General features: G+C 41.8%; 1 protein-coding gene across 1 annotated transcript in view; it reads left to right on the top strand.

The window, feature by feature from the left end:
- SORCS1 (sortilin related VPS10 domain containing receptor 1) overlaps positions 1 to 19,592 on the top strand; it is a 652,766-nt gene that overhangs the window by 460,866 nt on the left and 172,308 nt on the right. Inside the window, 1 exon segment of the mRNA XM_006166423.2 lies at positions 18,104 to 18,222. Within this exon segment, the coding sequence (XP_006166485.1) occupies positions 18,104 to 18,222 (119 nt within the window).

The following is a 19,592-nucleotide window of genomic DNA, read 5'->3' as shown; positions in this document are numbered from 1 at the left end:
TTCCCTTTTTTCCCCCAAAGCTTATTTGTTTATTTATTTAGTATTCATGAACAAGAGAAATGAGGATAGAGAGAGGTGGAAAAAGAAAGAGACAACACCTTTCAGAGGGTTCTGATGCCTGAGCCAGCACCAGATTAGGAGCATACGCATGCCCAGCACACGCAGGGAGATCTCTGGACATGAACTCAGAACCTCCCCAAGAAGGTCAGCCTCCTAGAGCGAAGTATTTCACTGCCGTGCCACAGTCTGGCCACAGGGAAGCTTTCCCTGAAGTCTCGATCTAAACCAGTTTCTTATTTTGTCTACATTCTTCCATGGTTTTGTCCTTATTGCACTCATCTGAGTCTGAAATGATACGTTCACTTATGTAATTACTTCATCACAATTTCCCCTCCTCATTAGTCTGTACGTTCTGGAGGGCAAGTAACATGTCTACATTTGTTCAGGATTATATTGCCAGCACATGCCACAGTGTGTGCATGTAGAGGGAGCTTACCCAATAGATCTGCACGAGTGGATGCATGGTTAACCAGTTGTCAGGGTTAGCAACTGGCCATCTCAGCACCATTACCAGGTTGCCTGAAAATGTTGGCACATTGCACATTAAGCCTAACCTGCCTATGACCCACCTAGGGATCTTGTAAAAATGTGGATTTTGATTCAGTAGGGACCTGAGGTTCTGTATTTTTTGAAGTTTATTTATTTCATGGGGGCTGGGGAGGGGGAGAGACGAAGATACGGCACTCACAACAGGGTCTTTATAGTGCAGTCTCTCACTACCTTTAGCCAGCCCTGGATCATGGACACACATGCACCTGTTCTGTTCAGGGAGGTCTCCAGATACAGAACCACAGCATTCCCATGTGAATCAGTCTCGCAGAGTGATACGTTACTACCACACTAACGTTCAGCCGCTGGTTCTGCAAGACCCCTCCCCTTGGAGCGCCTGTGCTCACGACAGAGACAAAGAAAGAGAGAGAGAGAGAAAGGAGGAGAGAGAGAGAAGGGGGGGAGAGAAAGAAAGGGGGAGAGAGAGAGAAAGAATTCAACCCCCATTAGGACGTGATCATGTGCAATTCCTTCTCCTCCATTTCTACATCCTGTCAGAATTGGGGCACTAAAACACATACACACATGCCCAGCATGTTTTATAAGCCCTCAGAGCTGGGATTTGAACTGTAATCAGCCATGTGGGGTCTGGCTCACCTTAACCATCAGGATATGGGGTCGGCCTAATTCTCCTTTTTTTTTTTTTTTTTTTTTTTAGTTTGCTACAGGGCACATGCATTATAGAGAGACAGAGAAAGGTAAAGAGAGGGAAATTGAGAAATCACCCCTAGCCCCCAGGAGAGGTGGCCACGCTACAGTTCCTTCTCCTCCATTCTCCTCTCCAGGTTTTAGGCACACATGCAAACAAGCCCAGCGTGGTTTTCGAGCCCCACTTCATCTGGATCTCCAACCATGGAGTCAGCCATATGAGATCCAGCTGCCTTACTGTTCAGGCCACCTGCTGGCCCCCGATGCTGCGTTCTCAGCTAGGTCCTAGATGATGCCAGTGCTGCTGGCCTTTGGGACATGCTTCAAGTAGCAAAGTCCCTCAACTGAAAACTAATGAAAGAGCTTTCGGGTCTACCTCCTGTAACCACACTTCTTGTTTAGAAAGCTCTGGAAGGGATTGGTAGCATCCCAGATTACTTTCATTTTCAAGCTTTTGAGGATGATGCTGCTTTTTCACCTGTGGCGTGGAATACACATAACTCCATCTCCTGAAAACAACAAGGTCACTGCACTTTCTGATCTTCACAGTTTCTTCCACCCAGCCTTCTTCCTATGCTCCCTGAAGGCACGGCGGTTGATAATGCCGAACTGTCATCTCAGGCTCAACTTTCACAAGGCATGAAATATATCCATTCTAATTTTATTTATTTCATTTTACCTTTTTTTTTTTTTTTGCAAAGGCAGCAACTTGAGAAACCATCCAAGGGTGAAAATTCAATAAAAGGATTTAATTTGAAAAGTGATCCCTGTCAAAACAAAACAGAAAAAAAAAAAATTACCCACCAATTGAAATAAAGGATCTAAGCATAACATCTGACCTGTCTCGGTGCAAAAAGATGAGATTGTCTTGGTTTTATAATCTCTCTGTCTCACCCGCCCTCGCTCCCCAAGGCAGTCAGTAGCCATGACTCCGGGTAGAAGAAGCACAGAGGAGGAGGAGGAAAGGAAGGAGCTTTCAGAGAGGTCAGAGTAGCAAGGCGTTAGCAATCTGGGGCTGGCAAGGTTTGAGAGTGTATTTATAAAACCCAGACTCCGGGCTGGTCAGTTGCTCCCAGAATTCCAACATCTGAATGTTATCTCCTTCCCATTCCCTGATTGAGAGCCTCCCTTGTTTCTCTATTCCTTCATTATCCATCCTTTCATAATTATTAAATACAAAATTTAAATATATGGAACCCATTGTCTTATAAGGTAAAGGTCAAAATCGTGTATTTTTTTACTTTGACGAAGGATTTTTTTTTCCTTGATTTCACTGAGACGTTGACCTAGGAAAAATCCCTTTTCTTATTTTGGCTCTTCCCTACGGTGTGGATTACAACACTTCTTGGGTTTGTTATTTATAATTTGGTCTGGGTTACATTTCAGATGTCCCTCGTTTACATTTTATAATGAATTTCAACTTCAGCTGACGTCCCCACACTTGAGGGGAGGTAAGCTTTTGGAAAGCTTTTGTTCTGAGAGGGTCTATGACTGGACATTCTCACCAATGGTGTTCTGAAACATGAATGTCTTGCCGTTTACATCTGTGACAACCGTGCTGTTCTTTCTTACACTACTCTCTGCCTTGGGACGCAAGCTGAAAAGAGGAAGCTCAATTGCAATCAGTCACAAGACGTATTATTGGAAAATTTTGAACATATTTATTGGATGTGGCATTTGTTATTGGCCCCTGCATACAACTGAAGAAAAACTGGCAGGTCAACTAGGAAACAAAGATTTCGTTGTGTGACTATTCTTTGTATATGTGTACATGTGCGTACATGCATCTTATATATGCCTTGTGCATTAAAATACTGAAAAGAAAATGTATATTCTGTTGACTTAGCTAACATAGGTGCATTTGTGTGTATGTGTGCATAATGGATGTAGTTTGAAAGAAAATATGGACCAAATTGTTGGATTGAAAGTTCGTGAAAGTAATACTTTATTTAATCTTGATTCTACGTTGGAACACGTAACTAACAGCATGAAAAATGTAACATTTATTGAATTCATAAATATGTGTGCATGTTGCTATATAGATATATCCTCTGAAAGAAGGGTCTTTAACCATGGGGTCTATGTAGTCTCGTAGGATTAATGGATGAACATACGACATTGATTCATTTCCTGAACCTGAGAGCAACATTTTACGTGTAGGTGCTTTGGAGGAAAACAGCCCAACTTTTATCAGAATTCTTCACATAGAAACTACACGTGGATGAATAGTTCTATATTATGCACATCTGTAAGCACACAGCTTGTAAGAGAACCCACAGAGCCCCATGTGGCTATTATGGCTTCTCCCTTTACCTCTGAAATGGAAAGGCTTAGCCAGTGACTGGAATGTTTCTGTACTGCCGGTGATCCACGCCAGCAGGGACAGGGGACAGAGGACAATTACCGGTCTTAGTGTCTATTTGCATGAATAAGTAACCTTGTAATAACTTTCCCAAGGACTAATCTCTTTCACTGGGGAAAAACAAACCTTGGTCCTTTAACCAACTGTGAAAATGACTGCCCAAAACTCTTGTGAAATGAACCTCAAACTAGCATTTTACAAGATGAAATAAAATAAAATGAAACTTGCTACTTTGTGTAACTATTCATCCCACTAATTTTGGTCTTGGGTGAGAACAGGAACTCCTATTTCTACTTCCCATCTTCCAGCCAACTTTCTGATATTTTTCATGTTCAACAGCATGTTTGTCAGTATCTGGAGAAGGCAAGCACTGCTCAAGTGCTGTGGGAAGGTGGTAGGGACCTCCATTCTCAACCTGAGCTATGGAGTGTTTGGGAGTATTTATTATCAGCATAGATTACTTTTATATCTACAAAAATAGCAACAATGACAATAAACTGGATATGCAGTACTGAAACATACCAAGTGAAAAAATCTGGGCCAACTAGGTGGTGTAGTGGTTGAGATGAATGGGTGCCGTATAGCCAACCTTGAGGTTCGTGTCTCCTGGACCTAAGTGTGTGTACATGCATGCCCATGGGGAGAATGGAGAAGATATTGTGGTGTGATCATCCCCCCTGGGGGTGCTTTCTCACTTTTTCCCTCTCCTCCGGTGAGCTCACATGACCTATAGTCTATAGCAAATATTGATATACATTAAAAAAAGAAGAAATGAATTTTGATTTCTGGGAGACATATGGTATAAAGTGAGTGACATAAATACTTTTTTTAAAAGAAAAAGAAAGTAAAATCCACTTTCTGAACATCATTTCCATCCCCAAGAGGTAGTATTGTATGTGTGTGTGTGCATATTGTATATTTCTTACACATATATTTATCCAGAAATTGTTTAGGCTTATATAGATGAATATGTATGTGTATACATATAAATACATTCACATACGTGATCACGAAAAACCATCATGCCAAATTTAGTGTTGGTGAATAGTAGCAAGTTAAAATATAATCCCATATAAATCAACCAACTGCGTGTCTAATCAATACAAGAATCCCATCATATAATCAAAACTATACTTTAATAATCACTATTTCATTAAGACATATGTTGACCTTTGGCTATTTCAAACAATGCCAATGCCTACACATACACACAATGATTTATTTGGCTAGTAGGCATTCAAGCTTAGGAAAGCAGCACTGCTAAAATGAGAAAGTGCTGAAGGAAATCCCTGAGTTGGAAAGTATATGTATTTAAAATTTACACAATGTTACATTGCCTTCTGAAATAGCTTCCACCATGAATAGTCCCTCAACACCCCATGTCTATAAGTTCCTAGTGATACAGGACATTATGGAACATGTTTTAAACATAACCCATCAAATAAGCAAAGAAATGACTTCCTAGAGGACTTTTAAAAAGTTTGGGGGCCAGCAGTTAGCGTAATGGCTATGTCGCTGGACTCCCACATAGTCGACCGTGATTCGAGTCCCGCACCCGGTGGCTTAAACTCACGCCAGGCGCGTGTGCGTGCGTGCCCAAGATCCCAAGAGGAAAATGGAGGAGAAGGGATTGCGGCGTGGCCATCCCCCCTGGGGGGTGATTTCTCGCTTTCTGTCTCTCTGTCTCTCTCTCTGTCTGTCTGGCAAGTGCACGCGCCCTATAGCAAAAATCTCTTCAAAAAAAAAAAAAAAAAAGAAGAAAGAAAAAAGTTCATAGACTGTATGTATTATGAAATAAACTAAGTACAGATTTCAGTTGTTTGTACCGAGAGAAACTAGTATTTTAATTCCACTTTTCCACAAATGTTCTGAAGTGCTCTCAGATTCTTATTTTTTTTTTTTTCATCTGTATTTACTTACTTAGAGGGAGGCTGGACATTTTTGTTTTTTTCATGGCTATTTTAATGTCTTTTTCAGTAAACTTCAAAATATGTCAAATCTCTTTAATATTTTAGAGAAGATTAACACTTTGACATCCACATATAAATCTAAAAATATCAAAGTCACCACCCTACTCCAGCAAAATGTCAATACTAGCACAATAACATTATTGGACCCACATTAAATAGTCTTGGTTTATCTTCTGTTTCACTCCATTTATTCATACCATCTAAGGGGGAGCCTTGGAAAGGGGTAGAGTGTTCCATTTGTGGTCAGCCTCAGCCTCTGAGAGAGCCTCACCATTCCCCAGTGTGCTGAATAAATAAGTTCTCACCTCTCCCTACCTCCAAATCAGGCATCGAGTTTTAGACAGTTCAGCGCTACTTAACACTCTGCTTTTTTTTCCTAGTGGTGTCATTCCGACCCTCTATTTCATATTGCAAGTCTCTTGATTTCAACTACCAGTGCTATCAACTGGCCTGTCTGATTGACTAACCTGAAGACAGTCCCGAAAACCAGCCAGAAAAGCATGAAATGAGATAACACAGGCCTCCCCATACTACAGTGAGGACCTTGATAGTGACACACCAACAACAGGCTCAGCTGGCCAGCTTTCAACGTGGGTTCTTTGTAGCCATTATATCCTACTCCCTCTGCTTCCCACGTGCCCACCCATCTGCGAGGAGGTCTGTGCCCTTACCTCCCATCCTGAGGATGAGAGAGCCAGGATACACAAGAAAAACCTTTCACTCCCAGGCCTTAAATCTAGTACAGAGGTCTGGATTACTACTGGGTCTTCAGAATACAGCAGCCTCCGTCCACGTAACATGTATGTGTGGCAGTTTCCAAGTGTTTAGAAAATTCCTAATGTTTCTGACGTCTGCTATGGGGGAAAAAGAGAATAGTAGTATCATAAAGACCTTGAAAAAGAAAATTATACATTTTCTTCCTTTGTCCTGTACATTCTCAAACAACAGTGCTGCTAATGTAACTGCTGATGTAACGCCCGACGTTCCTGTTATTTACCTGCTGTTGGCTGCTCTAGGTGCTTTTCAGCTGCACTGCTTACAACTGAAGATGGCTACTATTGTTATTGCCCTCATTTTAATGACAAGGAAAATAAGGCTTACAAACGTTGGTGGGTTTTGTTGTTGGTTTATTTTTAAATTTTTTCCCCTTGTTTCAGAGCTAGGATTTGAAGCAGGTCTGATTAACTCTAGATCTAATAATTTTTGTTCATTTGATGGATATCGTTGGATATCTGTACTCTGCCTGGTTCCCTGCTAGGCATGTATGAGATGGTAGGGGAAGTTGCAAATGCCCTGGTCACATGAACTTTCCCTTCTCCTCCATTCTCCTCTCGGGATCTTGGGCACGCACGCACACGCGCCCAGCGTGAGTTTTAAGCCACTGGATCCGGGACGCGAACCGCAGTCGACTACGTGGGAGTCCAGGGACATAGCCATTACACTAACTGTTGGTCCCAGGTTTACCTTCTTGTCAGGGGAGGCAGCTTATGACAAATGTATGATCTATTTGTATAAAGAAACATACATACAGATATAAGAAAAACAGAGCAGGGTAGTTAGAACAGAGAGTGATTGTGGGAGAGAGGGAGCTATCACAAAAGAAATCTCTGGTAAGGTAGCATTTGATATTTGAGGTAAGTCCTTCTGGAAGTCAGAGATAGAGCTGTGTGTCTGTCTGGTGGAAGAGCACTCCATGCAGGTGGAATAGCCTATGCATGATATATGGGGTATAAGCAAGCCTGACATAGTTGAAAAAAGTAGGAAGGGCAGGTGGCTGGAATATGGAGAGGGATAAGCAATCATGTCTTCTGTGTTTATTCCTTTCACGATGGAAGACAAGACTGTACATTATTATTTGTTAAGTATATACTGTATTCAAGTATGATTGTATAGAGGTGATAAAAATTACTAAGTGAAGAAATAGTTGATAGATGGACTGGCAGGAGGCATGGCCTTTGGGGATGGCGGACCCCCACACGTCCGACCACGGTTCGAGTCCATACCTAGATGCTTGCTTGCTCTCTCTCTCTCTCTCTCTGTCCCTCTCTGGTTCAATTAAAATAAATAAGTAAATAAAGTTAAATAAAATAATTCTAAAACAAAAAAGAAATAGTTGATAGAATGTACCCACATGTCAAAGAGTTATTTCTTTGAACTATCTCCTCCTATTCTGTAATTAATCTTATAGCATTTGGAAACATCTAATGAAACTCTGCTAACTACTCCCATCCCCACCACCAACAAAAACCTTGGAGAAGAAGCCGTTTTTTCACCCACACTCACTAAACTGTTCTCATTTCTTCCTCCCTCTCTCCCTGTTTTCTTTCCTCCTTCCTTTCCTTTCCTTCCTTTATTTCTCTAATTTTTCTTTTTCTTTTTTCTCCCTGCTGTCCTTCCATCCTTTGTAACGTTTTGTTCTCTGCCTCTCTCTCTGACCCCCGCCTGCCCCCACCCCCACAGCCAGCTTTGGTAAATTTTTGGAATGCTGCAGAACAAATGGGCTTCTCAGTTTTGCATAGCTGAGTTTGCACTTTTGGATAACTCTGTGTCTTTGCTCAACTAGTCTCGAGTGTGGCTTTCTCACAAAACACGCAGCTAATATGCCCAAATGAGTTCACATTCTCCAGTGCTGCCTCTTTCAGGGATGACTTATCCTTGTCTCCATCCCAAGTGGCCTTCCAGCCTTTCCTTGGGTCTTTCATGGAAGTCCTCTCCCCCCCCCCGGACAAATGTAATTGACCCCTCCAAAAGAGAGTGGATAGTAAAATAGTAACGGTCCTCGAGAGTGGTACAGACCATGAGCGGGATAACAAGTCCGTAACCTTCTGTGTCACAAGGGGAGGTAAACACAGAGTCAGATAAGCTGTGGTTACAGAGTAGAACACTGTGCAGAGATAAGAAGGGTGTCTCCCCTGTGGCCCAAAACACTTGCACATCTCCCCGGACACCTTCACCACACTGCGTTGTAATTAGCCAGTGGCATTTCTGATTTCTAGTCATTGTTACGCTTTTGTGTTCTCTTTCATGTCCCAAGTTTACAGTCCCATGTTTGACTCCAATGTTGTGATTTTATAATTTTCCCTGTGACAGTTGTGGCTTTCTAAAAAATCAAACACTGGTAATAGAAGAAAATATTTAGTGAGTTTTGCTGGTCCCAGACTAAGAATTTTCAGAGAAGAAAGCAATGTCAGGTTATGACCTGATCAGACCAAAACAGAGCATTTGATATAAGTTTGTCATTTCACAGTCATGTGCAGGCTTTCAGGGGTACAGGCTAGAGTCCTGCTTCTGAAGATCCCAGTTTCTTTTTTTATTATTATTATGCATTTATTTAATTCCACTCGATATTATTATTATTTTAAATTTTGTCAGAGAGAGAGAAAGGGAAAGCAAGAAAGCAAGCCGCCAGGTTCAGGACTTGAACCACAGTCAGCCATGAGGGAATCTAGCGCCTTTAACCACTTCGCCAGCAGTTGGCCCCAAAGATCCCAATTCTAACTGTACATGCCACAGAGGGCTGTAGAACCCGGGCAGGCATAAAGTGTATATCAAGAGCAGACAGTCGCACGTGCATACACACACACACACACACACACACATATGTGTGCATGAGCGAGATTGGTGGGGTTATATAATAAGACTTTAAAAGAAGTAGTGAAGCAATAGAAAGAACAATTTGTTTTTAAATTACCTGCAGCTGTATTGGTTTTAAAACCTGTTCTGCTGGCCCAGCTGTGGTGGTATGGGTGGTAGGGCACTGCTGAGCCATACTGGAGCCATGTGGAAGGCCTGGGTTCGAATCTTGGTCTCCCTGAACACGCTGGGTGCACCTGCTCACTCCTGTGGTCCTGGCTGGAAGGCCAGGGGTGGGAGATCACAGCATGGTGGGACACTGACAAGGGTGCTCGTCTCTCTCTCGGTTTCTCTTTTTCATGAAAACAAAACAAAACAAAACCCTCAAGAAAGATCTAATCTTCTTTGAAGCAGCAGTGTAATGAAGGATGGAAAAGTTTTAAAGTGCTTACATTAGCCTGCGTTTTTTTTTATAATTAAACTTCTACAGTATTAGGACATGGAAGTATTTGGTACTAAAAAAAATTGTCAAATGGTAGAGGGAACAAATAGAGTCTCAGAGATCTGTGATAAATTGTTTGCTCTATCATTTACTAGTGTGTGGACTTACACAAATCTGCTACCTAAATCTGAGTTTCTTCATCTGTAAAAAAATACTTCTCTCTGGATTTATTTTTTTTAAAGTTTAAAAGAGAAAAAAAAATGCAATTCACTTAGCACAGTTGCTGACCCAGAGGAGAGCTTGCTCTGGTTATTTTGGAGGTTAATGCTGCTGCTGTTATCATTGGAGACATTCTGAGAAGACAGACACTTGCCCTGAGCCTCAGGGAAAAAAAAGGGCCCCAGAAGGCGGCTAAGGAAGTATTTGCAAGAGTAACAGGAAAGGAAAAGGCAGTTCAAACCCGCAGAACTTCCTGAATGAGCACAGAGTGTCAGCCAGGAATGAGCGTGCTGTTCAGAAATAGCAGAAGCCCTCTAGACACAGACTTGCCAGCATCAACACAGAACTTTTGTCTTGCTTTGGTTGGAGCAGAAAGAAAACGAGCTTCAGTGGGCAATGTATGGTGAAGACCTGTACCGTCATCAGGTCCGATTGTCAACATCCTTTTTGGTCCTGTAATTCTGATATCCTTTGTTGTATCGAGAAAGAGTCTAGGCCTAGCTTGGTAAGTGACCTTCCACGTACCGTGTGGGAGGTGGAGCTTGGGCCTAGGCGGTTTCTCCAACAGAGGAGGGAGGGAACACGGGAAAACGCCATGGCTGTAGGCTGCTGCTGTGCATGCCAAGGTGACTTCTGCCTTCTCCTCCAAGCTCCACTGATTTTCCAGATCTGCCCACGGGCCACCATCGCACACTGCCTACACAGAATATTTCTGTTATTTTCATTTGTCCTAATTTTCGCATAAGGTGAACACTATTTATGGTGTGTTTTTTTAAAATACATTTGAAAAAGAAAAACATTGATCCAAGCCAAAAATTAAATATAAAAGAGATACTTCCCAAGATAGAAATGTTGTATAAGAACACAGAGGTTTACCTTGAGCCATGACGGACACTATTGGTAATTAAAGAAAGAAGGCTGGGGCCAGGTGGTGGTGCTGTGGTAGTGAAACTGCATCCCCATGGGAAAGGTCCCCAGTTTGCATCCTCAGACCTCCCTGAACATGTCAGGGGTGCATGATGCTTGCTTGCCATTTCAGCACCCTGAGATTGGGAGTGGATCTGGTGTAAGGACCCTACTGAAGGTCTCTCTCACATTCTTTCTGAAAGAATAAAGTAATACACTGCAAAAATAAATGTTTAAAGAAAGAGAACTTAATTTAAAACCACCCCTGCCAGGAGAGTGTGGGAGGAGAAGAGTGCAGGAGAAAAGATCATTTGGGGGGGAAATGGAGAGGTAAGATATTTGTGGGACACAGATATGGTTTGTTATCTGTTGATGAGGATGTGTATAGTTTTCTCGACTGGACTGAGACGTGTATCATGCTGGGTAAAGTCTCCTTACAATCTAAATGATGTATAGCAATTGAATGTATAAATAATAATAATAATAATAATAATAATAATAAAGGGGAAAAAAGAAAGAACAAAAAATTAAAATAAAATAAAAAAATAAAATAAAACCACCCCTGCCATTATTTGAGCGCAGTCTAACCAGGCACTAGACGAAGCACATTTCAGAACTAAGGTCTTCCATCATCACAATCACCAACAAGACGGAGACGGTTTATTCCCATTTTAGGTGTCAGTATTTAGACAGGCAGATGCTTTGCTTGGTTTACCAAGCTAGTAGGACCTAAGCCTACATTTCACCCTCCGATCCTCTGCTCAGCCTGACCGTTTACTTATTTATTTATTTCATTGTGATTTCTTGTTTTAAAGCCTGGCCTTTTAAATCTGCTTCCCTTCTCTCAATCAGCCCAGATTTGGGGAGGGTGGGGATTGTATTATTCTGAGAAGCAGCTGTTCCAGAGAGTGAGCATGCTTGAAAAGAGCAGCACAGTGTCCTAATTACCTATGGCAAGGAAAACATCTGTGTAGGAAAAGTAATGAAATTAATTCTAATGTCTAGCCGTTGCATACATTAATTGACATTAATTAATGCCAAATTAGAAGTACTTCCTATGGAATCACATCACACACTCACCAGAATTGAATATGGAGAGAGTTCATCATACTTAATGCTATTACTGCAAGGCCCCAGGGGAATCAGGGTGATTGGTCCCTCATTAAGAATTGCAGCCAATTTCCTTCTGTTTCCATGAAGAGAGGAATGGGGACAGACCAGGCACACTGTACCGTGGGCAGTCAGTTCAGAAATGATCATTTCCCCTTCAGCTGGCAAATTGCACTTCGAGCTTCTCTGGTCAGGAATTGGCTTATGACCACTTCCAGGGACTTCTCTTGTGTCACTGCCTGGACACTTTGTCATTTTCAGCCCAAAGTCAGTCTGATTGCACAGTTCAACCGCAGTAAGCAGCACGAGGGCTGAGGAAGACAGAATGTGCAGAGGAAGGCAGGCATTGATCTCAGAGCCCAGCATGAGTGCCCCCAACTCACTCAGCGAAGAGGGGCTGGGCCAGGGAGCCAGGGATTTGTACACAGATTGCTCAATTCTCTCACAGCCTGCCTCTCCACTACTGTTGTCATCTCGTGTCTGTCTCTTATTTATTTTCCTGTGCAAATATACTTATGTAAATATCTACACAGACAACTTGCAAAAACATCAGTTCCAAATACATGTATCTTGGTAGCCTACTTTTTAAAAACTTTTATCTTAGATATACAAGTAATTTTAGAATAATTTCAGGTTTACAAAACTGTTCCTAAGACAAAACAGGTCCTCTATACCTAACTTCCTCCAATGTTAATATTTTATGTAACCACGGTATATTTTTTAAATCTCAAAAATAACACTGGCATAGTATTAGCAATTGACAGCCTTGTTCGATAACATGTAATGGGTTAAGTATTTTATCATAGAATTATTTTAATAGTAAACTATACCTATTCTATCATTTATTTAGTTATTTTCTCTTGTTGGAAATATTGTTTTCTCCATTATTTGATTACAAAAACCACTCTGATGAATAGCTAAGTCACTGAATCTTTGCAGAAATTATTAATACATCCTTAGGATTATCAGGAATAAACCTGAGATTGAACAGTAACATCTTTTTTTAAATAATTATTTCATTGAACTTTATTTACTTCATTTATTTATTTAAATTTGACCAGAGAGAGCGTTTTCTGGTGGGTCTGAAATAAGGGCCAAGTAGTGTGTGTGTGTGTGTGTGTGTGTGTGTGTGTGTGAAAGAGAGAGAGAGAGAGAGAAAGAGAGGGAGTGGGAAAGTGAGAAAGCAAGCTGCCATGTTTGGGACTGGAACTGCAGTCAGCCATGTGGGAGTCCAGTGCCCTTAAATACCATGCCACCTGCCAGCCCCCAAACAATAACATTTTTAAGTACTTAAGCCATATTACCAAATTACTCAAAAAAAAAAAAAAACTAATTTGCAGGCATTTTTGTTTTGTATCTAGTTGGTTGATACTTAGAACCCAAAATATACTTAAAATTTGACTCCAGACTCACAAAGTTTCTTCTGAAAGATGAAGTGATTTATTTTGAATGATGCAGCTAGTAAATGACCACACCATTATTCAAGCCCAGGTCTCATAATCACAAATCTCCATAGTTTCTGTGACTGTAGTTTCCTTTTGAAAAGCAAAAGTCACTTAAAAAGTGTAAGAGCTTCTGGTGGAATGTGACATTGTAAAGTAAAGATTCTGTGTGCTACCAGTGGATCTTTCTTGAAAGAAATGAGTTCTAGAAATCCTCTTGAAGCAAAAAAAAAAAAAAAATAAGGAATTAAAGAATGTCTGAGGAGATGGGGAAGGGTTAATAGAGGACTTTTCGTGGGACCAGCAGGTGGCATAGTGGTTACATCACTGGACTCCTACATGGCTCACGGCGATTTGAGTCTTGGACCTGGTGGCTTGAAATTCATAACAGGTGTGTGTCCAGGTGTGCCCAAAATCCTGGGAAGAGAATGGAGGAGAAGAGATTGCTTGTGTGGCCATCCCCCTTGGGGGGCGATTTCTCACCTCATTTTTCCTCTCACTGTGTCTGTCTGCCTGTCTGTCCCCTCCATCCCCAAGCACAGGAGCCCTAACTCAAAAACCTCTTTAAAAAAAAAAAAAAAGGAGAGAGAGAGGGAGAGAGAGAGAGAGAAAGAGAGAGGGAGAGAGAGAAAGCTGTTCATTAGTCTAACTTTAGAGGTGGTTTCACCAGGACGAAACTAGTTAAAGTACTCCTGAACTATCCCCATTCCCACAGATGGCAGAGGGGTGGAGGAAGCAAGTGAGTAAAACTCTCCATCAGGCTGAGAGCTGATCAGCGTCAGTCATTGGTCAGATGGAACAAATGTGCATGCCTCCCCCTAGTGGCGGTCTGCGGAATACGTGCATACCAAGTTCCTTCAGTAAAGCTGGTCCTTCCTGGAAAATTGTCTTCCCAATTTCCTTAAGAGAAGTCTTTATTGAGTGCTATAGACATTTTGACATGCTGTTACTCTCCTCATTCATGTAAATAATCAGCTTCTGATTTTTTCCTTTGGCAGAGTAGATCTGCATGTCTCTGATGTATTAAAATCAAAGTTACTCATTCGTTACGCATCAAGACAAGAAAAGGAACATGTTTTTCACTCAAAAAGATAGATTTCAATTAAAAAGCAGATTTCAAACAATATTCATTTATTGCCTATTATGTACCAAGAACAGTATTAGAATCTGGGGGTCTAGCAGTGAGGGAAAAAGAGTTTTCTGTCTTCATGTAGATCACATTGCAATGAGGTAGGTGCCAAAATAAATGATGAATGAGTTTGTTCCGTGATCGAGTCTATGGAAGAAATCAACAAGATGGTGCGTGGTGAGTAATCGTGGAAGATTTTCAGAAGTAACGGTGAGCCGGAATCTAATACCTTCTTTGGGGTCAGCTTGGGAGGAAACGTTTTAGGTAGAAAGAATACAAATAAAAAGGCTTTAAAGTGGTGGAAAGTTTGGCCAAATTCTTGAACATAATGCCAGCTGGATTAGCAAAATCAGAGAGAGAGAGAAGGGGAGATTGGCAAGGGAGGGGGAGAGGAGGGCCTGAGTGGTGGGCACTGAACATTTGAATGTATTTTAAACACAACAAGGCGAAAGGAGTGATCTAATCTGATTAGCCAGAGGTCAGAATACTTGCTGCACACAGGAACCACTTCCCTGATACAATATACTTCAAGCAAAAGAGACCAGATCCGTGCAAGAGTCCTCACTGATAATTGTGTTCCTCATCTGGTACACAGTCTCAGGTGAGATCCAGGGTCTCATTTTTCTCATCGACAAAATAAAAGCAATTTTTTAGAAAAGAGTTATTTGATTTTATTATTATTTTTTAATTTGCTATAAGACATGTGTGCTCACCAGAGAGAGCGAGTGAGGGAGAGGAACGTGAGAAAGCAAGCTGCCGGGTTCAGGACTTGAACCATAGTCAGCCATGTGGGAGTTCAGTGCCCCAACCACCAAACCACCTGCTAGCCCCAAGAGCAAAATTGTTAATCAAGAATCCACTCTGGTCTGTTTCCCTTCTAATTAGTAGAAGAAGAAAAGTATTGATGATAATATTCATTCTTATTTATTTATTTTTAGAGAGAATTTTGGTATAGGGCAAATTTGCTTGCCAAAAAGACAGAAAGTGAGAAATCACCTCCCAGCCACCCCTCTCCCCCGCCCCTGCTGTGGCCATGCCACAATCCCTTCTCCTCCATTCTCCTCTTGGGTTTTTGAGCATGCCTGGTGTGAGTCTTCTAAGCTGCCAGGTCCGGGACTCAAGCCCAAGGCTAATTCCATGGGCGTCCAGCAATATAACCATTACGCCATCTGCTGGTATCAAAAATCGCGTAATGGCTATGTCACTGGACTCCCATGTAGTCAACCGCGGTTCACATCCCAGACCCGGTGGCTTAAAACTCACACCAGGCATGTGTGCGTGCGTGGCCAAGATCCCAAGAGGAAAATGGAGGAGAAGGAGAGAGAGAGAGAGAAAGAGAGAGGGAGAGAGGGAGAGAGAGAAAGCTGTTCATTAGTCTAACTTTAGAGGTGGTTTCACCAGGACGAAACTAGTTAAAGTACTCCTGAACTATCCCCATTCCCACAGATGGCAGAGGGGTGGAGGAAGCAAGTGAGTAAAACTCTCCATCAGGCTGAGAGCTGATCAGCGTCAGTCATTGGTCAGATGGAACAAATGTGCATGCCTCCCCCTAGTGGCGGTCTGCGGAATACGTGCATACCAAGTTCCTTCAGTAAAGCTGGTCCTTCCTGGAAAATTGTCTTCCCAATTTCCTTAAGAGAAGTCTTTATTGAGTGCTATAGACATTTTGACATGCTGTTACTCTCCTCATTCATGTAAATAATCAGCTTCTGATTTTTTCCTTTGGCAGAGTAGATCTGCATGTCTCTGATGTATTAAAATCAAAGTTACTCATTCGTTACGCATCAAGACAAGAAAAGGAACATGTTTTTCACTCAAAAAGATAGATTTCAATTAAAAAGCAGATTTCAAACAATATTCATTTATTGCCTATTATGTACCAAGAACAGTATTAGAATCTGGGGGTCTAGCAGTGAGGGAAAAAGAGTTTTCTGTCTTCATGTAGATCACATTGCAGTGAGGTAGGTGCCAAAATAAATGATGAATGAGTTTGTTCAGTGATCGAGTCTATGGAAGAAATCAACAAGATGGTGCGTGGTGAGTAATCGTGGAAGATTTTCAGAAGTAACGGTGAGCCGGAATCTAATACCTTCTTTGGGGTCAGCTTGGGAGGAAACGTTTTAGGTAGAAAGAATACAAATAAAAAGGCTTTAAAGTGGTGGAAAGTTTGGCCAAATTCTTGAACATAATGCCAGCTGGATTAGCAAAATCAGAGAGAGAGAGAAGGGGAGATTGGCAAGGGAGGGGGAGAGGAGGGCCTGAGTGGTGGGCACTGAACATTTGAATGTATTTTAAACACAACAAGGCGAAAGGAGTGATCTAATCTGATTAGCCAGAGGTCAGAATACTTGCTGCACACAGGAACCACTTCCCTGATACAATATACTTCAAGCAAAAGAGACCAGATCCGTGCAAGAGTCCTCACTGATAATTGTGTTCCTCATCTGGTACACAGTCTCAGGTGAGATCCAGGGTCTCATTTTTCTCATCGACAAAATAAAAGCAATTTTTTAGAAAAGAGTTATTTGATTTTATTATTATTTTTTAATTTGCTATAAGACATGTGTGCTCACCAGAGAGAGCGAGTGAGGGAGAGGAACGTGAGAAAGCAAGCTGCCGGGTTCAGGACTTGAACCATAGTCAGCCATGTGGGAGTTCAGTGCCCCAACCACCAAACCACCTGCTAGCCCCAAGAGCAAAATTGTTAATCAAGAATCCACTCTGGTCTGTTTCCCTTCTAATTAGTAGAAGAAGAAAAGTGTTGATGATAATATTCATTCTTATTTATTTATTTTTAGAGAGAATTTTGGTATAGGGCAAATTTGCTTGCCAAAAAGACAGAAAGTGAGAAATCACCTCCCAGCCACCCCTCTCCCCCGCCCCTGCTGTGGCCATGCCACAATCCCTTCTCCTCCATTCTCCTCTTGGGTTTTTGAGCATGCCTGGTGTGAGTCTTCTAAGCTGCCAGGTCCGGGACTCAAGCCCAAGGCTAATTCCATGGGCGTCCAGCAATATAACCATTACGCCATCTGCTGGTATCAAAAATCTTATTTATGGGACCAGCAGTTGGCGTAATGGCTATGTCACTGGACTCCCATGTAGTCAACCGCGGTTCACATCCCAGACCCGGTGGCTTAAAACTCACACCAGGCATGTGTGCGTGCGTGGCCAAGATCCCAAGAGGAAAATGGAGGAGAAGGGATTGCAGCATGGCCATCCCCCCCCGGGGGGGGGTGATTTCTCGCTTTCTGTCTCTCTGTCTCTCTCTGTCTGGCGAGTGCATGTGCCCTATAGCTGCACAGAAGTTTCCCTCTTTGTCAATCAAAGGTCAAAGTGTGGGGGTGAAACCTACTGATGAGAAAAAGAAAAAGCTATGAAATCACCAAGTGTTATTGCTGTGTTTTTGGAAATAATGTTCATTTGGGTTTAGGAGGGAATAGTTAATCAGTAAGAATTTAGTATTCTAGGATGGCAAGAGTTGATGGGAGCACCAGGAGATGGCAGTGTTGAGAGTAAGTGTATACAATAACAATGATCATTTTAACAATAATAATGGCAATGATGTATTTAACAAAGATTGGGAAGTTTGTTAATGACCTGGAGATAGCAAGAGAAATCGAAAATACTCATTAGAACTGTAAAGCTCTGTATGTATATCTCTTTATCTTCATTTTATTTATTTTTTTCTTTCAGATTCACAGTACTTAACTTGCCGAATGCAGAACTGTACAGAGACCAATAGAAATAAACCTTTCCCGGGTTACATTGACCCAGACTCTTTGATCGTCCAAGATGATTACGTGTTCGTTCAGGTATGAAAGACCCACTTCTATTGACTGTCTCAGAGACATTCTCCTCTCTGTTTTTGTCCCTGTTGCAGCCTCTTCTGCCTCTTTGTACTTTCTTAGGAGTCAAAAAGGAAAAAGGAAGGAAGGAAGGAAGGAAGGAAGGAAGGAAGGAAGGAAGGAAGGAAGGAAGGGTGGGTGCTAGCGGTATTATCTTTAAGGAAAGGACTGTTACTGAGTGTGGAAGCGTCTTTGCTAACAGAATATTAATTAGTTCCTTGGGCAGTGTCTGCAGGACCTTATCAACACAGGGTCAGGAAGGCACTGCTTAGAGTAGTAAGATTGTTTCCAGAACAATGCACAATTCTGTTTCTCCCCTCATCTGCATTCCAAAGAAGCTCCCAGTCCTCAGAGGGACTGAGCAGATGAGTTAGTCCCTTCCTATCTGGAATAGTCAGCCAGTCAGTCCTAACACCCACCTTAAAAGGTGAAGCTGTGGGGTAGGAGGAGGTGGGAAGCAGAGGCCAGGGGAGAGTCATCAGCCATTATTGTCATGCACTGACTGTGATTAGGATAAGGAGCCCAGATGAGGAGTATTCAGCCAGGCTTTCCACCTCCCAAGAGTGTGGGAAACAGTTCAAGAAGCTGAGTTTTCAGGAGTGATTAGAAGAGACACAAGTATGCTTTGCTTCTTTTCAGCATTTAAGGAAAAATTTAGTCTTATTTGGACATCACATTTAAAAAAATCAGTTATTGCTTTCCATGTTAAAAGTGACAAAGGGACAGTTGCTAAATAGCTGGTATATATATCATTTCACTACAGCCGAGACACGTTCTAGATACTGTTATATTTATGTGGACAAGAAATTGTGATACAGAATATTTAATCTCATGCTTTGAAGAAACAATGTTTTTAAATGCCTGACATCAGCCTATGTACTTTTTAAATATTTCACAATTGATTACACACACACACTTTCTTTTTCTTCAGGGATATAAGTAATGAATACTTTGATAATTTCAGTATCAAATAATTCAATTAGTTACACATATTCTGTCTAATTTATTTCTCTGTCAGTGCTGTGTCCAGGAATCTTTTCTGGTTTCTACTAACTGTGTGCGGGTGTGTGTGTGTGGGTGTGTGTGTGTGTAAGTAAGGGGTGATCTGGTCACATAAGGGTGACAGCGTTAACTTTCCAGTCACATTCTTATGTCATTGGTAAACATTTGTCCAAAACATTTATTGACCTTTTAAGCATGTTAACTCCAGCTGACACTCAGACTCAGCGTGTTTACAGTGGCTGCCAAGGTAAGAGGGAATGGCAGTGGTGTTCTTGAACACAGTGTCTTTCATGGTGCTCCTGCCAAGGCCAAGCCCACACCTCTTTTCTCTTTCC

Source organism: Tupaia chinensis, unplaced genomic scaffold (genome assembly GCF_000334495.1).
Source record: "Tupaia chinensis unplaced genomic scaffold, TupChi_1.0 Scaffold144255_1, whole genome shotgun sequence".
In the NCBI taxonomy this organism is placed as follows: Eukaryota; Metazoa; Chordata; class Mammalia; order Scandentia; family Tupaiidae; genus Tupaia; species Tupaia belangeri.
Note: the sequence above shows the minus strand (reverse complement) of the source record. Positions and strands in the feature narration are given on the sequence as shown.